Source organism: Pinus tabuliformis, chromosome 2_1, assembly GCF_031772625.1.
Source record: "Pinus tabuliformis cultivar Carrire ecotype Pingquan chromosome 2_1, CPIR1, whole genome shotgun sequence".
Taxonomy (NCBI): domain Eukaryota; kingdom Viridiplantae; phylum Streptophyta; class Pinopsida; order Pinales; family Pinaceae; genus Pinus; species Pinus tabuliformis.
In genome coordinates, this window is record NC_142299.1 from 983,928,430 (window position 1) to 983,951,209 (window position 22,780).

Below are 22,780 nucleotides of genomic sequence, written 5' to 3' on the forward strand. Positions count from 1 at the left end.
GAAGGGGTCGGAGGGGAGATATAAAGGAACGAGAGAGGCCTGTCATGATGAGGGAGCAAGATATTTTTGACTGGGAGAGCTGAGAGCGGATCCATCTGCAGATTTTGAAGACAGACTTCGAGAGTGCGGAAGAGACATTTACCAGAAAAGTCGGAGGGGAGATCACGAGGAGAATGGGAATGAGATGATCTGGGATCGGGGAAAGAGGGGAATGGCGGCGAAGTGAAGGAAAAGGGAAAAACGAGGGAAGGGACGCCGGGGAGGTGATTGATATTAGGACAAATTCTGAAGGGGCTATTCTGATGTGCTATCTGACACTTTGATCTCTTATGGGATTGCCCTTTCAAAGATTCTGTCATTCTCGCAGACTTGTCCTTGTGGCCTATTGACTGCCTTGCCCGCTAAGGAGTCCGCCTCAGCGTTGTTCTCTCTCAGCACGTGCAAAAAAGTTACTTCTCCCAAATGTCTAATGTTGTCTATTATCCTCGTCCTGATGTTGTTGAGGCTTGCTTTGGTGAACTCCTTACCTGTGATCATGGAAGCGATGATGATGGCCGAATCCCCAAGGATTATGGCGTTCCTCAAACCTAACCTGTGCAGAATTGAGGTACCTAAAAACAAGCTGTAGGCTTCGGCGGCGTTGTTTGAGGCGTTCCCGAGTCCCCATTCGTAGCTGCAAATGGGGTTCCCATTATGATCTTTAATTATACCTCCAGCTCCTGCACTCCCAGGGTTGTTCTTTGAAGCTCCATCGAAGAGGAGGAGGGGGCGTTTCTGAGCAAGAATCCAATTGCTTATCTCTTCTTTTGCTCCCCTGAGTTTCCAGTTGTGGTGCTTCTGCGGTGCTTTGAGCTGAGGGGGGGGGACTTTGAGAGTGACTGATGTTGAAATTATTATACCAGTCTCTCTCATTTTGAGTCCATCCTTGTTGATCTGGGAGGGCTATATGATTTGCGCTAATAGCTTCTGAGATGCCTGCTATTGTCTTTGCAATGATCTTGTCTATTTTAGGCTGCCCATTTTTGAAAACATGATTATTCCTAGCTAACCAGATGTTCCAACATAATGTGGCAGGGATGCATTTCCATATTCTAATAAGATTATTCTTGCCTTTCCTGGAATGAGGGTAATCTTTCTTCCATTTTTTCTGAAGGTTGTGCACCTGATCATAGCTTCCTCTAACTTCCAGGGGGCTAACTAACTGTTTCCAACAGCTTTGAGCGAAGGGGCAACGAAGGAAGGAGTGATGAATGGACTCCTCCTCTGCTCTGCAAAAACAACAAATCGAGGGGCCTTGAATTCCTCTTTTTCTCAAATTTTCGGCTGTGAGAATTTTTCCTTTTAGGAGAGCCCAGTTGAAGTGTTTCACTTTTGGGATGCATTCAGTCTTCCAAGCAGCTTTGTGGAGATGCCAATTTACTGTGGGGATCGTGTTTTGCAGAGATTTATATCCTTCTTTCACTGTGAAGCTTCCTCCACAGGTGTCCCAAATGTATCTGTCATCAGTCTCCTTGTTGGTTGGGGCGGAGCCAGAGAGAGAGAGCCTCAATTTGTGCCATAGGTCTCTGAGCTCCAGAGGAAGATTTAGATCCTTCCAGTCAAGCCATCTCTTTTGAGTCCAAGAGGAGATGTCAAACAGAGTGGTTATGTTTCGTTCCTCCATCCATGCTTGTAAAGGTCTGAATTCTTGATGCGAATTTCTTGTGTTGGCGCCCATAATTCTATCAGACCAAATTTTGATATCCTTTCCGCTGCCTGGGATTTTGGAGACATTTCCTCTGAAATGGGGTAGAACTTTTTTAATCAGTCTCCACATTGGGGTACAAGGCCTATCTGCAATTGGATCATTGAGTATGTTGGAGTTTGGACCGCCGAGATATTTCCTTTTTATTGTCTCCACCCACCACAAGCCTTTTCCTGAGAGGATCTTCCAGATCAGCTTGAGTCCCAGGGCCTGATTGGAAAGACTTGGGATTTTTATGGATAGACCTCCTTTTTCATAAGGAAGAGTGACTTGATCCCAATTGACGAGACTGAATTTCTTTGAATCCTGTTTTCCTCCCTGCCAGAGAAAACTTCTCATAATGAGTTCCATATGTTTATGGATATTAGCGGGTGCCATGATTACCGCATATTGATAAATTGGGAGGCCTGAAAGGACAGCCTTTATGAAAATGGTTCTGCCAGCAAGGTTTAGCCAGGAGGCGCCCCAGCTCTGAAGGAGGCCTCTCATCTTTTCAATATGTTTTGTCCATACCTCTCCTTTAATGTGTTCTTTTGCCAAGGGCAAACCCAAGTAGGAAAATGAGCTCCAGTTTCTTTGCAGAGGGATGTCTAGAATCTGAGAAATTCGTTGTTGGATCTGAAGGGGGACATTCCATGTGTAAATTTTACATTTTCTGTTGTTCAATTTGCCCCCAGAGACTAGGAGAAAGGCGTCCAGAACTCTTTTGAACCTCCTAGCCATCAGGCTGGAGGCTCCCCCAATTAGCAAAGTGTCATCCGCGAAGAGCGAATGATTTATCTCCTTGATTCCTCTTTCGATGCGAATGCCCGTGATTTCCTTTTTGCTGCGAAGATTTTCTAGATGAGCGCTCAGGGTCTCGGCCATGAGAATGTAAAGGAAGGGGGAGAGGGGGCAGCCCTGCCTTAGCCCCCTCGAACTTCTGAAGTAATTGCTAGGGCGGCCATTGATCAAAGGAGCGGTCCAAGTATTGGAGATACACCCGGTGATGATGTTGACAAAATTGGAGGAGAAACCGAATTTTTTAAGAACTGCTCTTAGGAAGGAGTGGTCCACCCGGTCGAATGCATTGGCCATATCCAATTTGATGATCATTCCCCTCTCTCCTCTATTGAGGCTGCTGTGAATGGCTTCCTGAATTAGGATGACGTTGTCTATGATCTGCCTGCTTGGGACGAAACCGCCCTGATTCTCAGAAATTAAAAGAGGAAGGAATCTCTTTAATCTGTTGGCGAGAATTTTTGTTACAATCTTATATGAGACATTGCAGAGCGATATGGGGTGGAATCTGTCGAAGGTTTTTGGATTAGCTTCCCTAGGGATCAAAGCTATGTGAGAGGACTTTGTGTTTTCCCCCAACTTATGATTTCTAAAGACGTTCTTTATCATTCTCACAAAATCCTTCTTTATAGTTTCCCAATGTTGCCTATAGAAAGCGACCGTGAAGCCGTCCAGCCCCGGAGCCTTGTCTTGCTGCATGCTGAAGGTAGCCTCTCTGATTTCTTCTTCCGTGGGGTCTTGTTCCAGCTCCTTATTGTGATTCTCTGTTATTTTTCTCTCTATTATACTGAGGAAAGCCTCGCTGGTATAGTGTTGGGGGTCTGCTGTGAGAAGATCCTTAAAGTGGTTATAGGCTGCGCTTTTTATTTCTTCTTGTTCCTTCAGCTCGCTCCCTTCAACTTCGATTTTGTCTATTTGGTTGCTGGCTCTTCTGATCTTAATGTTATTGTGGAAAAAGGAAGTGTTTTTGTCCCCAGCCTTCAGCCATAGACAGCGGGATCTTACTCTTTGGTCCTCTTCCTCGACTCGATTTTGCCGATAAAGCTCCTTGTACAGAGTTTTTTCCTTCTCGAGATCCTCAGCTGTGTATTGGGTTTGCTCTTTTTCTTTGTGCCAGCGTTCCATCTCTGCTAGCAGTTCAGTTTTCTTTTTCCTATCTGAGATTGCCTGCTCCCTCGCCCACTGCTTTATGACTGTCCGAAGCTGTTTCAACTTTGTTTCCCATACGAAGTAAGGCGACCCTATTACTTCTTTAGCCCAGTGATTTTGTATAAGGGTGCGGAAATCTTCATGGAGGTCCCAATTTTTGTTGTATTTGAAAGGAAGGGGGCCAAGGTTTATTCCTTTGTCCAGAATGAGGGCCACAGGCTTATGATCCGAAGCTGTACCATGGATTATATGACTCTTGATTGAGTGGAAGTTGCCTGCAACACCTTCCTGGATTAGGAACCTGTCCAGCCTCTCCTTGATATTGTGTGTGCCTGATCTTTTATTGGACCATGTGTATTTTCCATTTGACAGAGGGGTGTCGATCAAATTGAAGAGCTGGATAATGGACTCTAACTTGTCTCTTGAGGGGTCCGCGTGGTAGCTTCCACCATATTTTTCTTCCACGTTCCTTATAAGATTCATATCTCCCCCAAGAATTAACATGTTGCTTTGGAGAACGGTGATATCCTCTTCTATGGTGTTCCAGCAACTAGCTTTGTCCCTGTAATGGGTGGGCGCATATATGTTGTATATGTGGTAAATTTCCTGCGAGCTTTTACACTTTAGGTCTGTTCTGATCCACCAAGTGCATTGGTGTGAGTTGGTGATTTCCCACTTGTTTTTGTTCCATAGTGTTCCTATTCCTCCTGAAGCCCCATCTGAACCTTTGGATAGACCTGTAAAATTTTTGAATTGTTGCGTTTGTTGAAGAAAGTCCTACTCGGTGGTTTTGGTCTCCTGAATTAGAAGAATGTTTGGCTGTTCCTGGTTTAGTATGTCCTTGATTGCTTTCAGCTTTAAGGAAGAGCCCATCCCCCTACAGTTCCAAGAGACCAAATTCATTATTTACCGGCTGTGGGGTGGGATCCGGACTTCTCCTTTGTTTTTTCGCCACTTCCTTTTAGCCTGCCTAAATATGAGTCCATGGGTTGCTGGGTTCCAGTTGCCATCTCCTTGGCTGCTGTTTCGTCCCTGAGTTCTTTGTTCGTTTTCCTGCCAACTTTTCTCGGAGGATCGGATGGCTGGTTGGCTTCTTTAGCTTTGTTTCTGGTGAGGATTCTTTCAATGGTGGGGGGGGGAGAGAGAGGAGGGTTTGAACAGGGAGAGGCTGGGCGAGGGGATTGAGGGGGGAGGCAGGGGTTTCAGCTGCTAAAGATTCGAAGGGGTTAGAGGTTGAAGGGAAGGATGAGGGAGGAGGAGGAGGAGGAGGGGGGGGGAAGCTTGAGGCCGGAGGGGCTGTGATACTGGGGCCCTGGTTAGAGGAGGACTTTTTCCTTTTGACTTGTTCCCATGTTCCCTCTGTGATTTCCTCATTATTTTCTACTTCTTTTGCTTTTAACTTGCTACATCTATTTTCAAAATGACCATACTCGTGACATACCTTGCATTTGAAGGGTAGCTGTTTGTAGTCCAGCTGCTGGATGTGCATCCATTGATCCACCTTGATCTTGATGGCTTCAGGCAGTCCTTTCCCTAGGTCGACTTCAACGCAGATTCTTGCGCATGCGTGCATGTTCTCTCTTGGTTCGGATCTGTCAATGTATTTTCCAACTGCATTGCCGATGGCTTTAACAGATTCGTCCCCCCAACAGTGAAGCGACAAATGGGGGAGGCGCACCCAAACAGGGACTGCGTTTGGGATGTCCATTTCCGGATCGAAGTCCGGGGTCCATCTGTTCAAATAGAGGCCTCTTGTATCCATGAAGTAGGGACCATTGCGGAAGATGAGATTCTTATCTTCTTTTGATTCGAACAGGAAGGTATAATATCCGCGACCACAGAATCTAATGGCGATCTTTCCCTGTATCATTGTGCTCCAGTTACGCTCCACCCATTTTTGAACAGTTCTTGGGGATGGCCAAAGCCCAGTAAACTGGCCTACCAGACCTCTTTCTGCTAGAGCTATTGCCGATTTCCTTGGCAGGGATGGAGGGAGATTCACTTCAGGTATTTCATCCAGCTTTTTTATGAACTTTGTTTGGGAAGGGCGAGGTCTGGCATCGGATGGTTCTGACAAAAGGGAGGCAAAAATTTCCTCTTGGTTCTCTGAAGCAGGGGGAGGTGAAGCGGATCCTGCCATTGCAGGCCCGCTGAGAACAGCAAGGGGACAAACCGTTAGGCAGCAGGGCCTCGAGTGGGTCCACGCTAAACGACAGGCTCCGGGAGGCGAAGCGCAGAGGCCCGACCAGGCAAAGCCTGGGGGCTAGGGCAGAGGCGCGCTGGAAGTTCGAACGGGAGCAGGGCGCCGGGTCAGCAAAATCACGCAAACCAATTTCCATAGCCACCTATGGGCCTAATAGTTATTAAGTGGATGGTAGAGATTTAATTTCCATAGAATATTCTAGAATATCCTTAATTGCATGGAGAGGTGCATTCTGGAGTCCAATATGAGTGAATGTCTGATTTCGTCTGTACTCAACGAGGAGTTGACATGTGTCCATTTTAAAATGAAAACAAAATATTCTTTGAGTAAAAAAATGTTGTCTATAATAAAAAACAAAAATGAATATATGTATGTATATATAATCAGTTAGTTAGTTAGTTAGTTTTAATTAAAATCATTACAAAACATCAATATACTATTTAAAAAATAATAATATAAGATTTAAATAAACTATTTGAATATCCAAGTTAATTAATATGTTCTAATATCAACTTCATTTAAATATCCATGTTAACTAACATGTTCTAATATCAACTTCATTTAAATATCCATGTTAATTAATATATTTCAATATCAACTTCATCTAAATATCTATGTTAGTTATTATATTTGAATATCAACTTCATCTATATGTAGAAAGAGAAAAAAAATATTAGTTTAAAGTAGATCATAATAAAATATTTCAATATGAAAAAATAAGTAATTGAAGTAGAAAAAATCAATTACTTCTTAATAAGGAGGAGATTATTCATTCAATTCTTAATATAAAATTGAGATGTAACATTTAAAAAATATTATTAATAATAAAAAAAATTAATATGACACATAAATGAAATAGAGTTAAGTAATATTGAAATGCATTTAAAAATATATTAATAACAATAAAATATTATAACATGTACATTGTGATTTATAAATAAAATATTTCAATGTCAAATATGTATATATTATATAAAACTACTCGAAAAATAAAATTTTATGGGTAAAAAAATTCAAACAGTCTTACTGTTCCATATTTTTGTCCCTTTTTAGGTATAATTTTTGGTAAATTTTGTTCGAAATTCAGAAAAAAAAAATAAAAAAATTGCTGGAATTAAAAGTTTAAGATACATAGTCTACACAATTCAAGTGATCAAGGGGTTTTTCAAGGAATTCAATCCATTTATGCATTCAAATATACAATTTAAATAATGAAAAATTACACATTATATACATATAGAAAGAACCGATATAGATCCATCTTAACCACGAATACATTAAGCATCCATACAAATCCCTTAAGGTGATAAGTTTTGTTAATTTTGCACTCTAATAGAGGTTTGCACCTGAAGGGATTTGATCCCTCTCAACACTTGTTAGATCCATGGTTAAGATGGATCTAGACTGGTATTAGTCATAGATCAAAGGTTGAGATTATCTCAAAAATAGTTATGCACTTTCCACCCTTTTGATTATCTTGATTAATTAAAAAAATGTCATATGAATAAGTGTCATATAAAAGTGAATTATGGTTTTTTGGGCATGTGGTATCGATAAGCTATGGTATTGGTCCATGATATTGTAACAAAGTCTATTTATAGGTTGAGAATCTCCTACTAGAGAAATTTTGAGGGCTAAAATGGGCCTCAAAACAAAAATGTACAACAAAAATCAACTTTATAAAAACCAATAAGATTCAAGATGATGATGTCAACCATAGGGGACGATTCACCATTTTTGGAGGAAAAACGTAAAAAGATTAAAAATTAAAAATTAAAAAAACTACCTTTTCAACTCGTAATTTCAACTTATCTCCCTATGGTTTTACTCAAATTTCGAGTGAGAACACTCATTGGATGCAAAATTTAATTCCTCATCCAAGGAATACCCATGTTGCTTACTTTTGATGAACATTGCTACATGAAAAATGAGAAACACAAGAAAAATGTGATTGCAATCACATCTTTTCATGTATTTCTCATTTTTCATGTAGCAGTGTCCATCGAAAGTATGCAACTCCCACTTGAAATTTGAGTAAAACAATAGGGAGGTAAGTTGAAAATACGAGTTGAAAAAATATATATATATATTTTTTTAAATTTTAGCAATATGACTCGTATCATGAAGTAGGTGTTTTAATACTTTCATGCATTTATGCCTATTACTAACCATTTAATTTATATGGATGTGCTAGTAAATAAAAAATATAAGAAAAATTATATTTCAATATCATGTGTAAAAAGTAAATGAGAATAAAAAATTCTTATTACATAACCTACCTAGATCCATGTTAACTCCTGATCAACAAAGCGTTTAGAGGGTTCAAATCTCTTCAGGCACAAACCTCTTTTAGAGTAAAAATATATTTGATCCCTTCTTGCTCTTCGTAGATTCGTAGTTAGGATGGATTTAGGTTGGTCTTCCCCCCTTTAAATAGTCTATATTCCACATGAATACCATGGGTCAATACATTAATTTTATTTATATTATTTTTGTCTACATAAGAGGTAAGGCATTACAACATCTCTTCCATACTGTGCTGGAAAGTGCATCTAGAGAAATAAGTGATTTTGGTTACTTCATTATTTAATATGGAGTTTATGCTTAACATTTAAAAAAAATATTAATAACAAAAAAGAGCAATTGAAAGTAGAATGATACATTCTTTCTACATCCAGTATTACGGACATGTACAAGTGAATGCATGGTATTAAAAATATATAGATATTTAAAATACAATATTTCCATGTCCACCTTAAATAAAATACATCATTATCATATATATAAACAAAACAATTGAAAGTACTTTTTTTTTTAACAATATGCTTAGCATGAACTCAAATTCAACTGTGTGTGTGTATGTGTATTTGAAACATATCCTCTAGGGTTAGCTCAATCAGTTGAATCCTCGTTGTTAAATCACCTTTTCTATTGAGAGGTCATGTGTTCAATTCTCTCAACACTCTCGGGGTTAAGCTTCGTGGTTGAGTCAATTGGAAGTGACCTCTTTGGGTGGATATGGATGGTACACATATTCTACAAGCATAACGGTCACCGATCTCTGGGGTTCATGAACCACATAGACAAAAAAAATAAAAATAAAAATAAAATTAGATATATATATATATGAAACATTTCAATGCATGTTGCTTAATGTGAGGGATATGTGTAACTCCTTCTATGCTCAACATGGAGTTAACAAATGTGTGTGTGTATAAAACAAGTGTAAATCCATCTTAACTACAAATCTATCATGGGCTGGCATAGGGATAAAATCCCTAGAGATGCAAACTTCTTTTATAATGTAAAACGTGAGAAAAATGTTTGCACTTCTAGTGATTTAATCCCTCTTGGAGCATGATAGATGTCAAGTTAAAATGGATTTATATTGGTGGTTAAGAATACACGTTTCATTTTAAGAGGGCATAGGTTGAAATACAAAAGGGTGTATGTACACCTCCATAAACTCTAATAGTCAAATTCTTGAGTAGGGGGGTTCCTTGTCACACAAACAAGGGGTTCACTTAATAAAAAATGTTGAACAGTATGAAACCTATTTGGAAATGTGGTAAATAGGATCTATGGAATAACATAATTTTTTTTAAGAGTAATGAGAAATTTATGGTCATAACACGCAACTGAGGTACATTAGGATGAGTGCTACAAGTGAAGAGGACAAAAAACCCATCCTCCTCCCAACAAAAGGCAAGAAGGGGGAGATCTAAAACTAAATCTACTAAAGCTTAAACATACGGCTTCTTGAGTAGAGGATTAATTTCTAATTGCTTGCATAAGCTGATGCAAAAACAAAATATTTCTAAGATTTGAGTGAAACTGACCCCCCACTATATGCATGGCAGGAAAAAGAGTGCCAGGCACTAGACTTTTGGGATTTCTTTCTTTGATATTTTCTACTTCTTGTTAATGGAGGGGAGGAACACCGATTATTTAAAAAAAATTGAATAGGAAGGAGAAGAAGAGGAAAGATTTAACACCTCCTTTTCCACCCTTCCAACTTATGCTTCCTTCTTTTCTAAAACAAAGTTTTTGTCATTTTCCTTAGACAGAACCTCTTTGTGAGTGGGTGAATTAATTTTCTTTGACTGCACTTGATATAGAGCTGAATGGTTAGAATGGGGTGTTGGATCATATTCATCACCTGAAGATTACAAAGCTCAAAATCCAATAATGGAGGGAGAATCCGAGCGGGACTCAAACATACTCGCAAGATGATACCTCTTAGATTTATTTTCCTTTCTTGAAATTTGTTTTAATGCTCCTTGCTCATCATTATTTTAAGAAGATGGCATTGGAATAGAAGGTGGCTAAGATGCTAGAGCATTAGGACAATATTTCACAAGGTACCCATACTCATGGAAAATGTTACATTTAAAAGGAACCTGCTCATAATCCAGGTCTTGAAGATGATTGCAACCCTCCAATTGAAGCTGAATTGCCTTAGGGAGACCTTTTGCAAAATCCATTTCAAGACAAATTTTAGCATATGAAAAGATATTCTCCTTGGATTGAGAACAATTGATATGTGGCCCAACTTGTCTCCAATGACTTTAAATATATCATCACCTTAGAAAATAAGGAGAAGATGTTAGAATATTATTTAGACAAGAACAAAATAAATTTTCATATTGGGATTAAGATCCATAGTTACGTGGGTGAGAAACATTCCCATAGAGCCCATGAAATAATGTCAAGATTTGAAGATAAGATCCATATCCTCCTATATTTCAAAAATAAAAATGTAATAACCTTTTCCATAGTATAGAGTACCAAGAGGCTCATGATCTACCCAATTGTTTGAACGCAATCCAAAACAAGCTACAACTAGGCCAAATGCCAATAAACTTATCAATCAACCCTTTTTCCTTAAGGGTATTAATGTTTATATAAGATTGGCATGACTACATCTTCATCATGTCCAATATATATTAATGTTATTCTTTGCTGAAGGAGAAAGCCCCAAGTCAAGAGAATAAATTGTATTTACCTTTTGCACAAATCTACTTGGCTCAAAAGTTTTTTGCCTCACTATTCCACAAGGAAGGGAGACACGAGTTGGTGTGATGGGATTGGAAAGAAAACCCATTGAACCAAGCTAGGAACTCTTCAAATCAACTACTATGGAGTGATGGAAAATCGTTGAATCTCGACCACATAGAACCAACTTGTATTGGCGAGGACCCAGGGCAAGGAGAAGAAACCAATGTAGCGTATGCCATTAAAAAATGTACATCCGCAATAGGAACTAGCCCTAGCTAGTAAGAGAATAAAATGCGTGAACCAACATGAAGAAATCCTACAAGCCTAGTTGAAGGAGGCGACGAATCTTGCAAAATCGAGGGGAATGGAAATATACATACTGAGTCAATGGTAACGACTCGGGTAACCCTAGTTGCAAACAGAAAAGTCACTCCACTTCCCACATCTCTATCCTTCACATAATAGCACCTACCTATAGAGTAACATAATTTAGTCCACTAAAATGATTAATTAATAAAAGCCTACTACAAGTGGTGGGTGATCGATAGAATACTACTTGTTTTAAATTGGATTATATAATTAATTCTCTCTCTCTCTCTCTCTCTCTCTCTCTCTCTCTCTCTTTCTCTCTCTCTCTATATATATAATGTTGTTTATATATGTACATAGGAGATATGGTTTTCGAGTATGACTTAAAGTGATTTTTCTTGGCTAAGAGTTCATCTTCCTTGGACCTAAGGAAATAGGTTAATGACCCAAGACTTAGAAGCATATCTTAGGAGTGAAAGCCTACCCCCCTATGGACCACAAGCTAGTCATTCCATGTCACTTGATTTTCCTTGAATAATAGTGATGAGACACCCTCCATTGGTGGATAACATCCAATGATGGCTATCCCCATTGTTGATTTGACACTTGAGTTATGAAAGGTTTCTCCCACTATATATATAAAAGAAAGAGAGAAAGTAATTCAAAGTAAACAAATTTCTTATTTGATCTTACTACTTTCTATTTCAACATGAAGGAGATGTGTAATTCCTTCAATGTTTAGTATGAAGTTGACACGTATTATTTGAAAAATTATCTATATAAAAACAAATTCAATTTCCAATATATATATATATATATATGGAAAGTACAACATACAATAATTTTTATTTATTGAAAATTCATCATGTAGAACCCATTAATTCAGAGATCCATGGTCAATATGGAGTTGACACATGACATTTACAAGAAATCCCTTGGTTGAAGTGGTAAAAAGTGATCCCTTCAAGTGGATCTGTTGGGTACAAACAAATATTTTTTTTTAGTATGAAAAAAGTTGTATATTAGATAATAAGAAACTGATGGATCATATACATCAATTGTCTTCCAGAATGTACACTATAGTATTCCAGATTACCAAATAGCTTGAAATAGTCAATCCCCTCAAAACTGCCCAAAAACCCAGAAATAATCCTGTTGCTTAAGAAAAGAAACTTAAGCAAAAAAATCATCCTAGAAATGTTTGTTCCTTCTAAATCATCATCAGAACTATCAAAGAAACAAAAAAATATAGCGTCCATATTTACAGTTCCAATAATCTACACATACAAGTATGGAAATAATAGTTTTATCAAAAAGCAAAATAGATCGAGAATTGTTGATGTAAAAACTTATCCGGGGAATGAAAAATCCACAGAGTGTGGTTGTTGCGCCTCCATGTAAATGACCATCTAAACTTTACCCATTTTACCCAGAAGGCCCTTCTTTGAGAGCAAATCCGTTGTCTGGTTATATTCTCTTCCTATGTAATTAATAGGAGGACGTCCTATCTTTGTCCAGAGGCAATCAATTCTCCTTAACCATCCCAAAAGGGAGGGCTGATTTATGTTGGCATTTCTCTTAACATGATCCACAATAATCTTGGAGTCACCATATATATGGATCTCTGGGATATTTAAAAAACTTATAAGCCAAATGATACCCCAAAGCACCATTGCCTCAGCCTTGTTGTTGGTGCCCGTCCCTGTGTTCCAGTATGCCCTGTACTACAAATCGGGTGACATAACCAGCCATATGCCACATCCACAAATTTGGTTTTGTGAAGCCCCATCGAAGAAGGCGATCAGATATACCATAGGAGGAGCAACACTCTTTTTCTGCTTCTGTTTTTGGTGAATCTCCTTTGCTGGATAAAGTGCCATTAATGAAATGATCTTTTCATATGTAACTCCAAAATCTTCAAAACAGTTCTCAAAGATACGTTTGTTCCTCCATTTCCATATAGTCCAAAAAACAAATAGAGGAATGTTCCTCCATGCCAATTTTTGCTTGAGCCACCATCTCAAACAATCTGCAACATTTTGAAATTGAAGGTGAGGAAAATCATAATAAGCAGCAAGTTTAAACCATACCTTGGAAACATGTTGACATGACAAAAATAGATGTGCATTGTTTTCCTCCTCCTGCTTGCAAATAACACATATGCCAGGACCATGCCAATGACGTTTTTGCAGATTCTCCCATGTTAGATTCTTGTTGTGGAAAACAAGCCATGTAAAGCAGATGATTTTACATGGGACATGACATTTCCATAAATCAAATAGCATCAGATCCACCACATATCCGCCTTCTACCTCACACAGTTTATCATATATGTCTGCAACCACAACATTTGCATATTTTATTTTCCCAGACCAAATAAGTCTGTCATGATGGACCTCCCTACAAATCCCAGTAGCTTTTAAAACATCAATAATGAACAACCATTCATCCGCCATTTGTCCTATCAGCCCCATCTGTAATGGAGAGTTCCATATAGGAAAGTGGTCACTCCATGTTCGAATCAATTGATTCCAGAACAAATAGCCTTTTCTAAGAAGAGCCAGGCACAATTGTTCAGAGAAGAGGCATCCCCCATTTGTTCCATATATCTGATCAAGGCCAATAATCATGGAGTGTCCAGATCCCATGTTCCACCTGAGATGATTGAGGAAAAAATTTCCAACTTTTTGAAAGCTTCTCCATATAGCTGAGCCACCTGAAATACCAATGGAATTTTTCCGAAACCACCAGATCCGAAGATAGCCCGCCACAGAGATTTTACTAATAATGCTTTGCCAAACAGTTTAAGGTTCATGATACCCCATCCCCCTCTCATCTTTGAGCATGCAATATGGCGAAATTTAGTAAGGTGATATTTGTGCTTTCGGTTACAACCAGCCCAAATAAAATTTGCCATAATTCTGTTTATGTTATTTATAGTTGCCAATGGGATATGAAATAAGTGAGCCCAGAAAATGCCCAGTTGAGTTAGCACTGCCTTTGTCAGCGTCACACGACCACCCATGGATAAACAACGAAATTCCCAGCCAGAAATTCTCTTGAAGAATTTATCCACCAGCCATTGCCAGTCACTGTTTCTATAACAATTTGGTTTTATATGGTATCCGAGATATTGTATACCATTCGCCATTTGGGTTGCCTCCACCCCAAACAGGTTCTTAATATAGTTGATATCTTCCATATCTCCCATGTCAAAATATAGCTTAGATTTATGTATATTCATGATTAAGCCAGAAGCATTTTCAAATCTTTTGAAAATATGAAAAAGATGCATCCATGAAATGCGATGAATCATGCCCATGATTAGCACATCGTCAACAAAAAAACCATGCGATATTTTGATATTGTGCCCAGAATCTAGTGCCAGAAATAATCCGTCCTCAACCGCACGCTTAATCTACATACTCAAACCATCCATAGCCAGAATAAACAATAATGGTGACAAAGAGCAACCTTGCCTCAGTCCACGCCCAGCTCGGAAAAACCGGGTGGGATATCCATTAATAATTACAGCATAATTTATATTCTGGACACATGCCATAATCCATTTTACGCACCTGGGTTGCAGTCCTATCTTTAGAAGAATCAAACGAAGATAACCCCAATCAACTGAATCATAAGCCTTCATCAGATCCACCTTCATAATGACTGCATTTTGATGAGAAGTATGGATGGAATGCATACATTCCTGTGCGATAGCGACAACATCGTGAATTTTCCGATCAGGCAGGAATCCATATTGCTCAGCAGAGATATACTTTGACAGAATATTGTGCATCCTCCCCGCGATTGTTTTTGAAATGATCTTGTAAATTAGGTTACATAATGAAATTGGGCGATAGTCATTAAAAGTCTGCTTAGGCTTTCTTTTGGGTATAAGAGCGATATATGTGGAATTAATACGAGGATGAATATGCCCAGTACATCGCGACTCCTCCACCATATTTAGGAGATCTGATTTAAAAATCTCAAAGAAGTGCGTGAAAATCTCAACAGTCCAGCCGTCTGGACCCAGACTCTTATCTTTCTTGAATGCTTTGAGAACTTCCAGTATTTCATCTGCTGTAACCTCCTTAAAGAAACATATATTTTCCTCCTCATCAAACATTTTCGGATACATATCAATAGCCCATAGCATATCGTTCACTTCAACCTCTTCCCTTTGTTTGTATGATTTTTGAAAATGTGAAACAACTGCTTCACATATGCCCTCCTGAGACAGAATTCGGGCACCATCCTCCTTTTGAATTTCCCAAATAGTATTTGTGTTACACCTGTGATTTGCATAACGATGAAAAAACTTAGTGTTATGATCCCCTTCATTTATCCAGATTGCTCTACTCTTTAGCCTCCAGGTGGATTCCTGTGCCGCCAATATTTCTCTTTTCTTTTGTTCGAGAGCATTGATACGTGACCGAATTTCATCTAGTAGTGATTGAGATAACATCCATGGCGTCAATGCATCCAGTGCTATTTGAATATCTTCCAGATCCTTCAATTGTTCCTTTATTTTCTTTTTCTACCAAGTTTTTACATTTGCTCTGAGAATGCCCAATTTTTCCAGAATATTCTCCATAGGGGAGGAGCTCAAAACTTGGGCAGATGACCAACAAGAATGCACAAGTTCATTAAATACAGGATCTTCAAGCTAGGTGCGATTAAATTTGAAGGGCATCCCATGTCTCTGCCCACCCATTTGCCAATGAAGAGTTATTGGCCTATGATCCGATAGAAAACTATTGATAACATTAGACTGAATGTTCCCCATTCGCTCCATTAAGCTCTCATGGATGATGAACCTATCCAATCTTTTGGCAATGTATGCATCCCCTTTCCGTCCATTATCCCAGGTAGGGACCAGCATCGGTAGACAGACATCGATGTGGTACAAACAAATATATATTTCCTGGACTTAGCGGTGAACCACACACACCACACACAGGTTAACATGGATTTGAAATGTGACATCAAAAAAATATTATAAATAAAGTATTTCAATGCCCTTCTTAAGTGAAATAATTATGTATAAATCCATGTTGACTATGTCTATCTATATGTGGTCAACATAGATTTGAAATGCAACATTTAAAAGAAATATTAACTTAAAAAACATTTATTATAAATAAATTATTTTCGTATAAAGCTATATATAGATAGAGAATTTTGTCTATATGTTCTTTTTACTTCTTAAAATGAGGAAAAAATATAATTAATTTAATGATGACTATGGAGTTGACATATATTATTTACAAAATATTAATAACAAAATAAAATTATTTAATTAAATTATTTTAATACCAAATATATATAAAAAGTAATTGAAAGTAACAAATTTCCTATTGTGTTAAAAGACATGTTTTACAACCCAAACAAAAGACGTGTTTTACAACCCAAAATGAAGGAGGGAGATGTGTAATTCCTTCAATTCTTAATGCTTAGTACAAAGTTAACACATGCCATTTAAAAATTTATTAATAACAAAAAAAAATATTCCAATGCATGTTATAAATAAAATATTTCAATATCAACTTCTTATATATAAGTAAAATGTAAGTAAATAATACACACACACACACACATATATATATGAAAAAATAACAAAGCCAATAATAATATTAATATTTATAATATATGATATTTCTTTGTTATTATTATAAATGTTAATGAAAAATAACAAAGAAATATCCACATGTGAGATGATATTATCAGAATTGTGAAAGGCTCAATGGAAAGTGGACACATTGTGAGATAGTTTCTTTTTTTATGCCCCATACATGGTTATCACCCTCAACCCTTCCCATTAATTTTTGTAAATTAATAATATATAATCTTTTGTCTCCTTTTGGGACAACCTGGTGGTTAGCATAATGAGATGTTCTCCCATCCACCCAGTTTCAAATTCCATGGGGGGGCATCTTTGGCTTGTTGTGATAAGGCTCAAGGAGGAGTCTCCCCCACCCTCATGGAGTCTCTGTTCTTGCTTAGTCATAAATTCTTGATATATCTAGCTTACAAGGGGCTATTGGATATACTCTTGGAGTTTCAACTGTTGTTAAGTCATAAAATCCTGGTATATCTAGCTTGCGGCGGGCTATTGGATATACTCTCGGTGTTCTTGCTAAGTACTAAATTCCAGGTATATCTATTTGGCTTACGGGGAGATTGGATATAATCTTGGAGTCTCGGCTCTTGCTAAGTCATAAATTTGGATATACTCTTGGAGTCTCAACGGTTACTAAGTCATAAAATCCTGGTATATCTAGCTTATGGGGGGTTATTGGATATACTCTCGGTGTTCTTGCTAAGTACTAAATTCCTGGTATATCTATTTGGTTTACGGGGGGACTGGATATAATCTTGGAGTCTCAGCTCTTGGTAAGTCATAAATTTGGATATACTTTTGGAGTCTTAATTGTTGCTAAGTCATAAACCCCTGGTATATCTAGCTTATGGGGGGCTATTAGATATACTCTCGGTGTTCTTGCTAAGTACTAAATTCTCAGTATATCTATTTGGCTTATGGGGGGACTGGATATAATCTTGGAGTCTCGGCTCTTGATAAGTCATAAATTCCTCGTATGTCCGGCTTACTTGGGTTATTGGATATACTCTTGGTGTTCTAGCTAAGCCATAATTTCTTGGTATATCTATTTGGCTTACCAGGGGCTGTTGGATATACTCTTGGTGTTCTTCCTAAGTCATAAATTCCTAGTATTTTTGGCTTACAAAATATTGGATATACTCTTGGTGTTATATTCCTCGTATATCTACCTTATGGGGGCTGCTGGATATACTCTTAGTGTTCTTGATCCTTCTATATCTGGCATATTTGGCTTATAGAGAGCTCTTGGATATACTCTTAGCGTTCTTTTGGTGTTGTTGCTAAGTCGTAAATTCATGGTATATCTGGCTTATAGGCTGTTGGATATAACTCTTGGTGTTATAGTGCAACTATTAGGTTTTACTAACTGTTGGATATAACTCTTGGTGTTATAGTGGCAGTGGCTAAGTTTATGGGATGTTGGATATACTCTTGGTGTTATGGTGGCAACCCATTTATACTCTTGGTGTTATAATGAAAACCACTAAGTTTGATCTTGGACCTCACCCATATTACTTCAACTAATTACAAATTCACCATGATAAAACAAATTCTATTCCAATTCTTAAAAATTTAAATTAACTATTATAATTTTTTTAATTGCTTTATTTTGAATTACATAATATTATTATATTAAAAATTAAAAACAAGGGGTATAAACAACTTTGCTATCAATTTCATTTTTTATTATGTAATAAAGGAAATGAAAATCAATATATTTCAAAGTAAATATTATATATAATAATATAATTAGAATTATAAAAGCGAATATGGTATTATAACCAGAATAGATCCATCTTAAATAATACAGATCTAACATAAACTAAGAGACATCAATTCATACTGGACTGTAAAATGAGTCTGTTCAAAAATACTTATATTATATTATAGAAATTAAAAAAAACAACAACCACACTAGAGATATTCCTTGCCAGGCTGAAAACAACCACGCTCAGAGATATTCCTTGCCAGGCTGAAATCTTTATATCTAGTTACGTTATTGAAAATGTTTTTCTATTTAAAGAGAAGTTGAAAATGTTTCTATCTTTAAGGAGAAGTTTGGAAAATGTTTTTCCTGCATTTGAATAACTAAGTAATGTATTCAGAAGCTTAACCGAACTAATGCAAAATGTTGTTTCATTACTCCAAAGCTTAACTAGACTAATCCAAAATGTTGTTTGAATAATGGTTCAGATCTCGCCTTATCGTTCGAATGTACATCACAAGGATAACGCTGGCGAGGAAAGAAATGGCTATGAGCGAGTTGAGAATTTAAAATCGGTGCACTTGGGTCCCTTCCATTCATTTTCTTAACTGTGAAATTTGTTCCATCTAAAAGTATACCTTCATAAAGTTCGCCAAAATCATCACAATTCATGTCTCGGCCAGCTGTTTAGTCCCCATCATTCATTCTTCCAGCAACAATCGACAAGAATATGACAAAATAATAAGCCTTGACCGGTGGTAGAGTGATATGCATACTATGTATTATCAGACCCAACGCGGTGTTGTTTGCGATCACAGGCTTTTTGTTTCATAGTACTATTTTCACTTTGCTCGCTCAAGGAAATAAATATGTGTTTCACCAGGGTAATGAATTTTGATTTTCAAATGGTCTCTATGTTTACAAAAGATGAACTCATCCATAAAAGGATGGTCAACTACTAAGTATTCCTCTTTAAGTCCAAATGTAGCAAAATTTGTTCCCTCAACACTTAAAGTTGCACCTGGCAATGCAAACAACATATATGTATTCAATTTAGAAGTTGCAGAGAGTTGTTGTTAGCAACCTCTAGCACCTCTGATGATGAGACTAGAAATACTGGCGTTTCAGGCTTCCTGATGACATTACAACAAATTTTTGACAGGATGCTTTGCAAGAGTCCGAGGGTTTTTTTATCAGGAAGTTTGATTGGTCATGATTATCCGCGTGCTTCCAGTCTGAGGGTGTAATGGAAAGTGGGCAATATGGGTCAAAGCGTTGATGTCATTTTTTCCAATATGGGTCAAAGCGTTAATGTCATTTTTCCCAATGACAAGTCTAAATTTGCAAGTAGAAGGAATATTGGTAGTGGGATGGCACCTCTATTTTCTTCTAGTGGATGGAAGCAACATATTATGGGTCATGATCAACAGCTGTTGAAAAACATGGATATTTTCAATGCTGATGAATGTGATGTTAGGTTTTTGAATGAATTAGTACGAGACCAAGCGCTTTCCGACAATGGAGATATCAATCCCGTGGAGCTTCTTGCTCCAAAATTCCCATGTTTTGTAGCTGAGATTTTGGAAGACATATACTATGCAAATGGAGGCGATTTAAGCTTGACAATGAAGATGCTTACTCAACTTGAGGTAGTGACATGCATGATATTGTCAATTATAAAAGTGTGTTTTTCATTGAATGCTTTCACATCAATTAAATTTCCAATGATTTTGCATTCAAGATCGTTGTGCAGATGGATTGTGTGATGCCCCTTTACTATGAGTAAAATTATCTTCCATCTTGGCTTTATTTCTATTTTCGATTTGTATTGTTGTTGTATCATTAATGATCTTAGTGAGAATTGACAATTTTTTTTTTGTTGTTTTTTATTTTGATATGATTTTTGTATTGAGAGGTGCTTTACAGTGTAGTATGGGGTAGATTTCACATAAACATGTAAACATAACATTTCACATGTAATGTTTAACATTTTTAATTTAATGTCGTCTTTATTTAGAAATCAATCTAATTATTATTATGTATAAACACAATAAATTTAAAATATAAAGAGGTTTATGAAAACTAAAAAATAAGTATAGTAAATAAATAAAAATATAAATAAAGTAGAGATATGGTAAATAAATAAAACTTATTTTTATGCTTATTCCAAAGGTATGGTAAATAAATAAAAATATAAATAAACTAGAGGTATGGTAAATAAATAAAATCTCTTTTTATATTTAGTCCATAAACCTCTTTATATTTAAAGGCTCAAAAAAAAAGTTTTATTTAGGTGAAGTCTATGAGACAAATACCATGGGCCAAAATATTATTAATACCATGTAAAAAAACATTATTAACCCTAATATTAATATTAATAAAAATAAAGATGACACATGGTATTGACCCATGACATTCACGTGAAATGTAACCTATTTAAATAGATCCATCTTTACTCTGGATCTACTAAGAGCCAAGAAAGATCAAAAATCTTGATATGAAAAAAATTTGATCCCTCTAAATCGAGAATAAAGATAAATTTTTATGTATCACAAACAATTCTTAATATCTTACTTGATTCACACAAGAAAATCTTAATTAGCATAATATTGTTAACCCCTTGTGAGTGCAGTTTCAAGACGATGTTAGTTAACAAAAGTCCTTTCATACAAGGACAGTGTCTGCTCCAAACCTTACTAGCATTGATTTCCCTGCATTGAGTTCAGAAATGTTAAATGATTTGTCACAATATACAGATAATGAAGTCCAACAAGTAGTGAACACATTTAAGAGGAAGGAGGTAGATAACCTATTTTTTGGTAGACGCAGTAATTTTGGTGGTTCTAGATCTACCACTGATTTTGTTGCGATTGTCAGGGAAAGGAAAAGTGCATTGATTCTGGTTAGTGGAAATACAAAAAAAAATTGTGTTGTGGATATCAATCTTGGGTCCAACAGAAATGATCAATTTCATCGGGTTCGTCTAGGGTGAATAGCAAATTTATTTCATCAGGTTTCATCAGTTTCCTCTACGGTGAATAGCTCTAGGTTGAATAGCAAATTTATTTCATCAGGTTTCATCAGGTTCCTCTACGGTGAATAGCAAAGTGATCAATGGAGTATTGCTATAGAGCTATACTAGTACTAGCTAGAATCAACAACTTTGGTTTGAAACTTGAGAAGTAGTAGGTAATTATTTTTTGGCATTAACCTGATGTGTTTAGTCTTTATCCTTTGTCAAACATGGGTATGTAGGTAATACTCAAGATTTGATGTTTTATCTAGTATTTTCCCGGGATGTATATATATTGTTTCTTGTGGCTTCATGTTATGGTAACAACAAATATGTATTCAGACCTAAGAGAGGAATCTCAGATCATGCCCGTGTTCAAGATGCATATTTTGAATAGGTATTGGACTGATTAGATACAAAGATATGGTGTTAAAGTCAATTTTTGTTTTATAATGATAGGCACAAATGACAATTCCATTCTAATTGTGTGCTTATAGGCCACTACTATTGCATTCTTTTCCAATTTTATTACATTTTACTGGTATTTACTATTTATTGTGACCATCTTCTATAGCAAGGAATGGTTGCATTGCGGTTGAAAGCCAAGCTACTGTAGATAGGTAGGAAGGAATGGTTACATTGCGATTTAAAGCCAAGCTATTGTTTCCTATCTTATGTGTGAGCAACCGTATTCCTTTGCAAATGCTAATCACATCAATTACCACAATCTTGAAAACCACCATTCACTTAAAGTTTCTTCATCCAGTTCTTCGTCATCCTTTGGAACCTACGTTGGAATAAAGAAATTAAAGAAGTTTTCACACTATTCCAATTGTGTCACGGGATTTGCATTTTGGGCTCCTTTCTTTGGCTTCTTCTTCATCGGCGTTTGTGTTAGATTTTTTCCGGGATACTAGTCAATATCTGCCCTATAGAGTGAGCAGATCCCAGTTAGCTGTTGTGGCACTGAATGCGAAAGGAAAACACTCATGTTTCATGTTTCAAGAGTATGAGGTCAAGTCAAATGTGCAAAAATATTGGAGAATATTTAGCGATACCTAGTGCGTAAAGGCAACAACTACCTGACAAGGTGCGCAGAGGCAACAACTAGCCAGAGTGTAACACTTAAATAGGAGTAAGGTTCAAGGTGGAATAGTCACATGGGAGTTCTTTAGTCAGGTTGAGGAATTGTTCAGACGGTTAAAAGTGGCCGGAATCCAGGCAAAAAAAATTCAAAAAATCTGGTAGAGGCAGTG

At 37.0% G+C, this 22,780-nt stretch overlaps 1 protein-coding gene and 1 pseudogene across 1 annotated transcript; one reads left to right on the forward strand and one right to left on the reverse strand.

The window, feature by feature from the left end:
• Nucleotides 1–12,907: 12,907 nt before the first annotated feature.
• Nucleotides 12,908–13,639, reverse strand: LOC149203929 (uncharacterized). Its single transcript, XM_089402030.1, has one exon. The coding sequence runs from the start codon at nt 13,637–13,639 to the stop codon at nt 12,908–12,910; it is 732 nt and encodes a 243-aa protein (XP_089258156.1).
• A 5,799-nt stretch (nt 13,640–19,438) lies between these two features.
• LOC149203930 (polyadenylate-binding protein-interacting protein 7-like) lies at nt 19,439–21,921 on the forward strand (annotated as a pseudogene).
• The last annotated feature ends 859 nt before the right edge of the window (nt 21,922–22,780 follow it).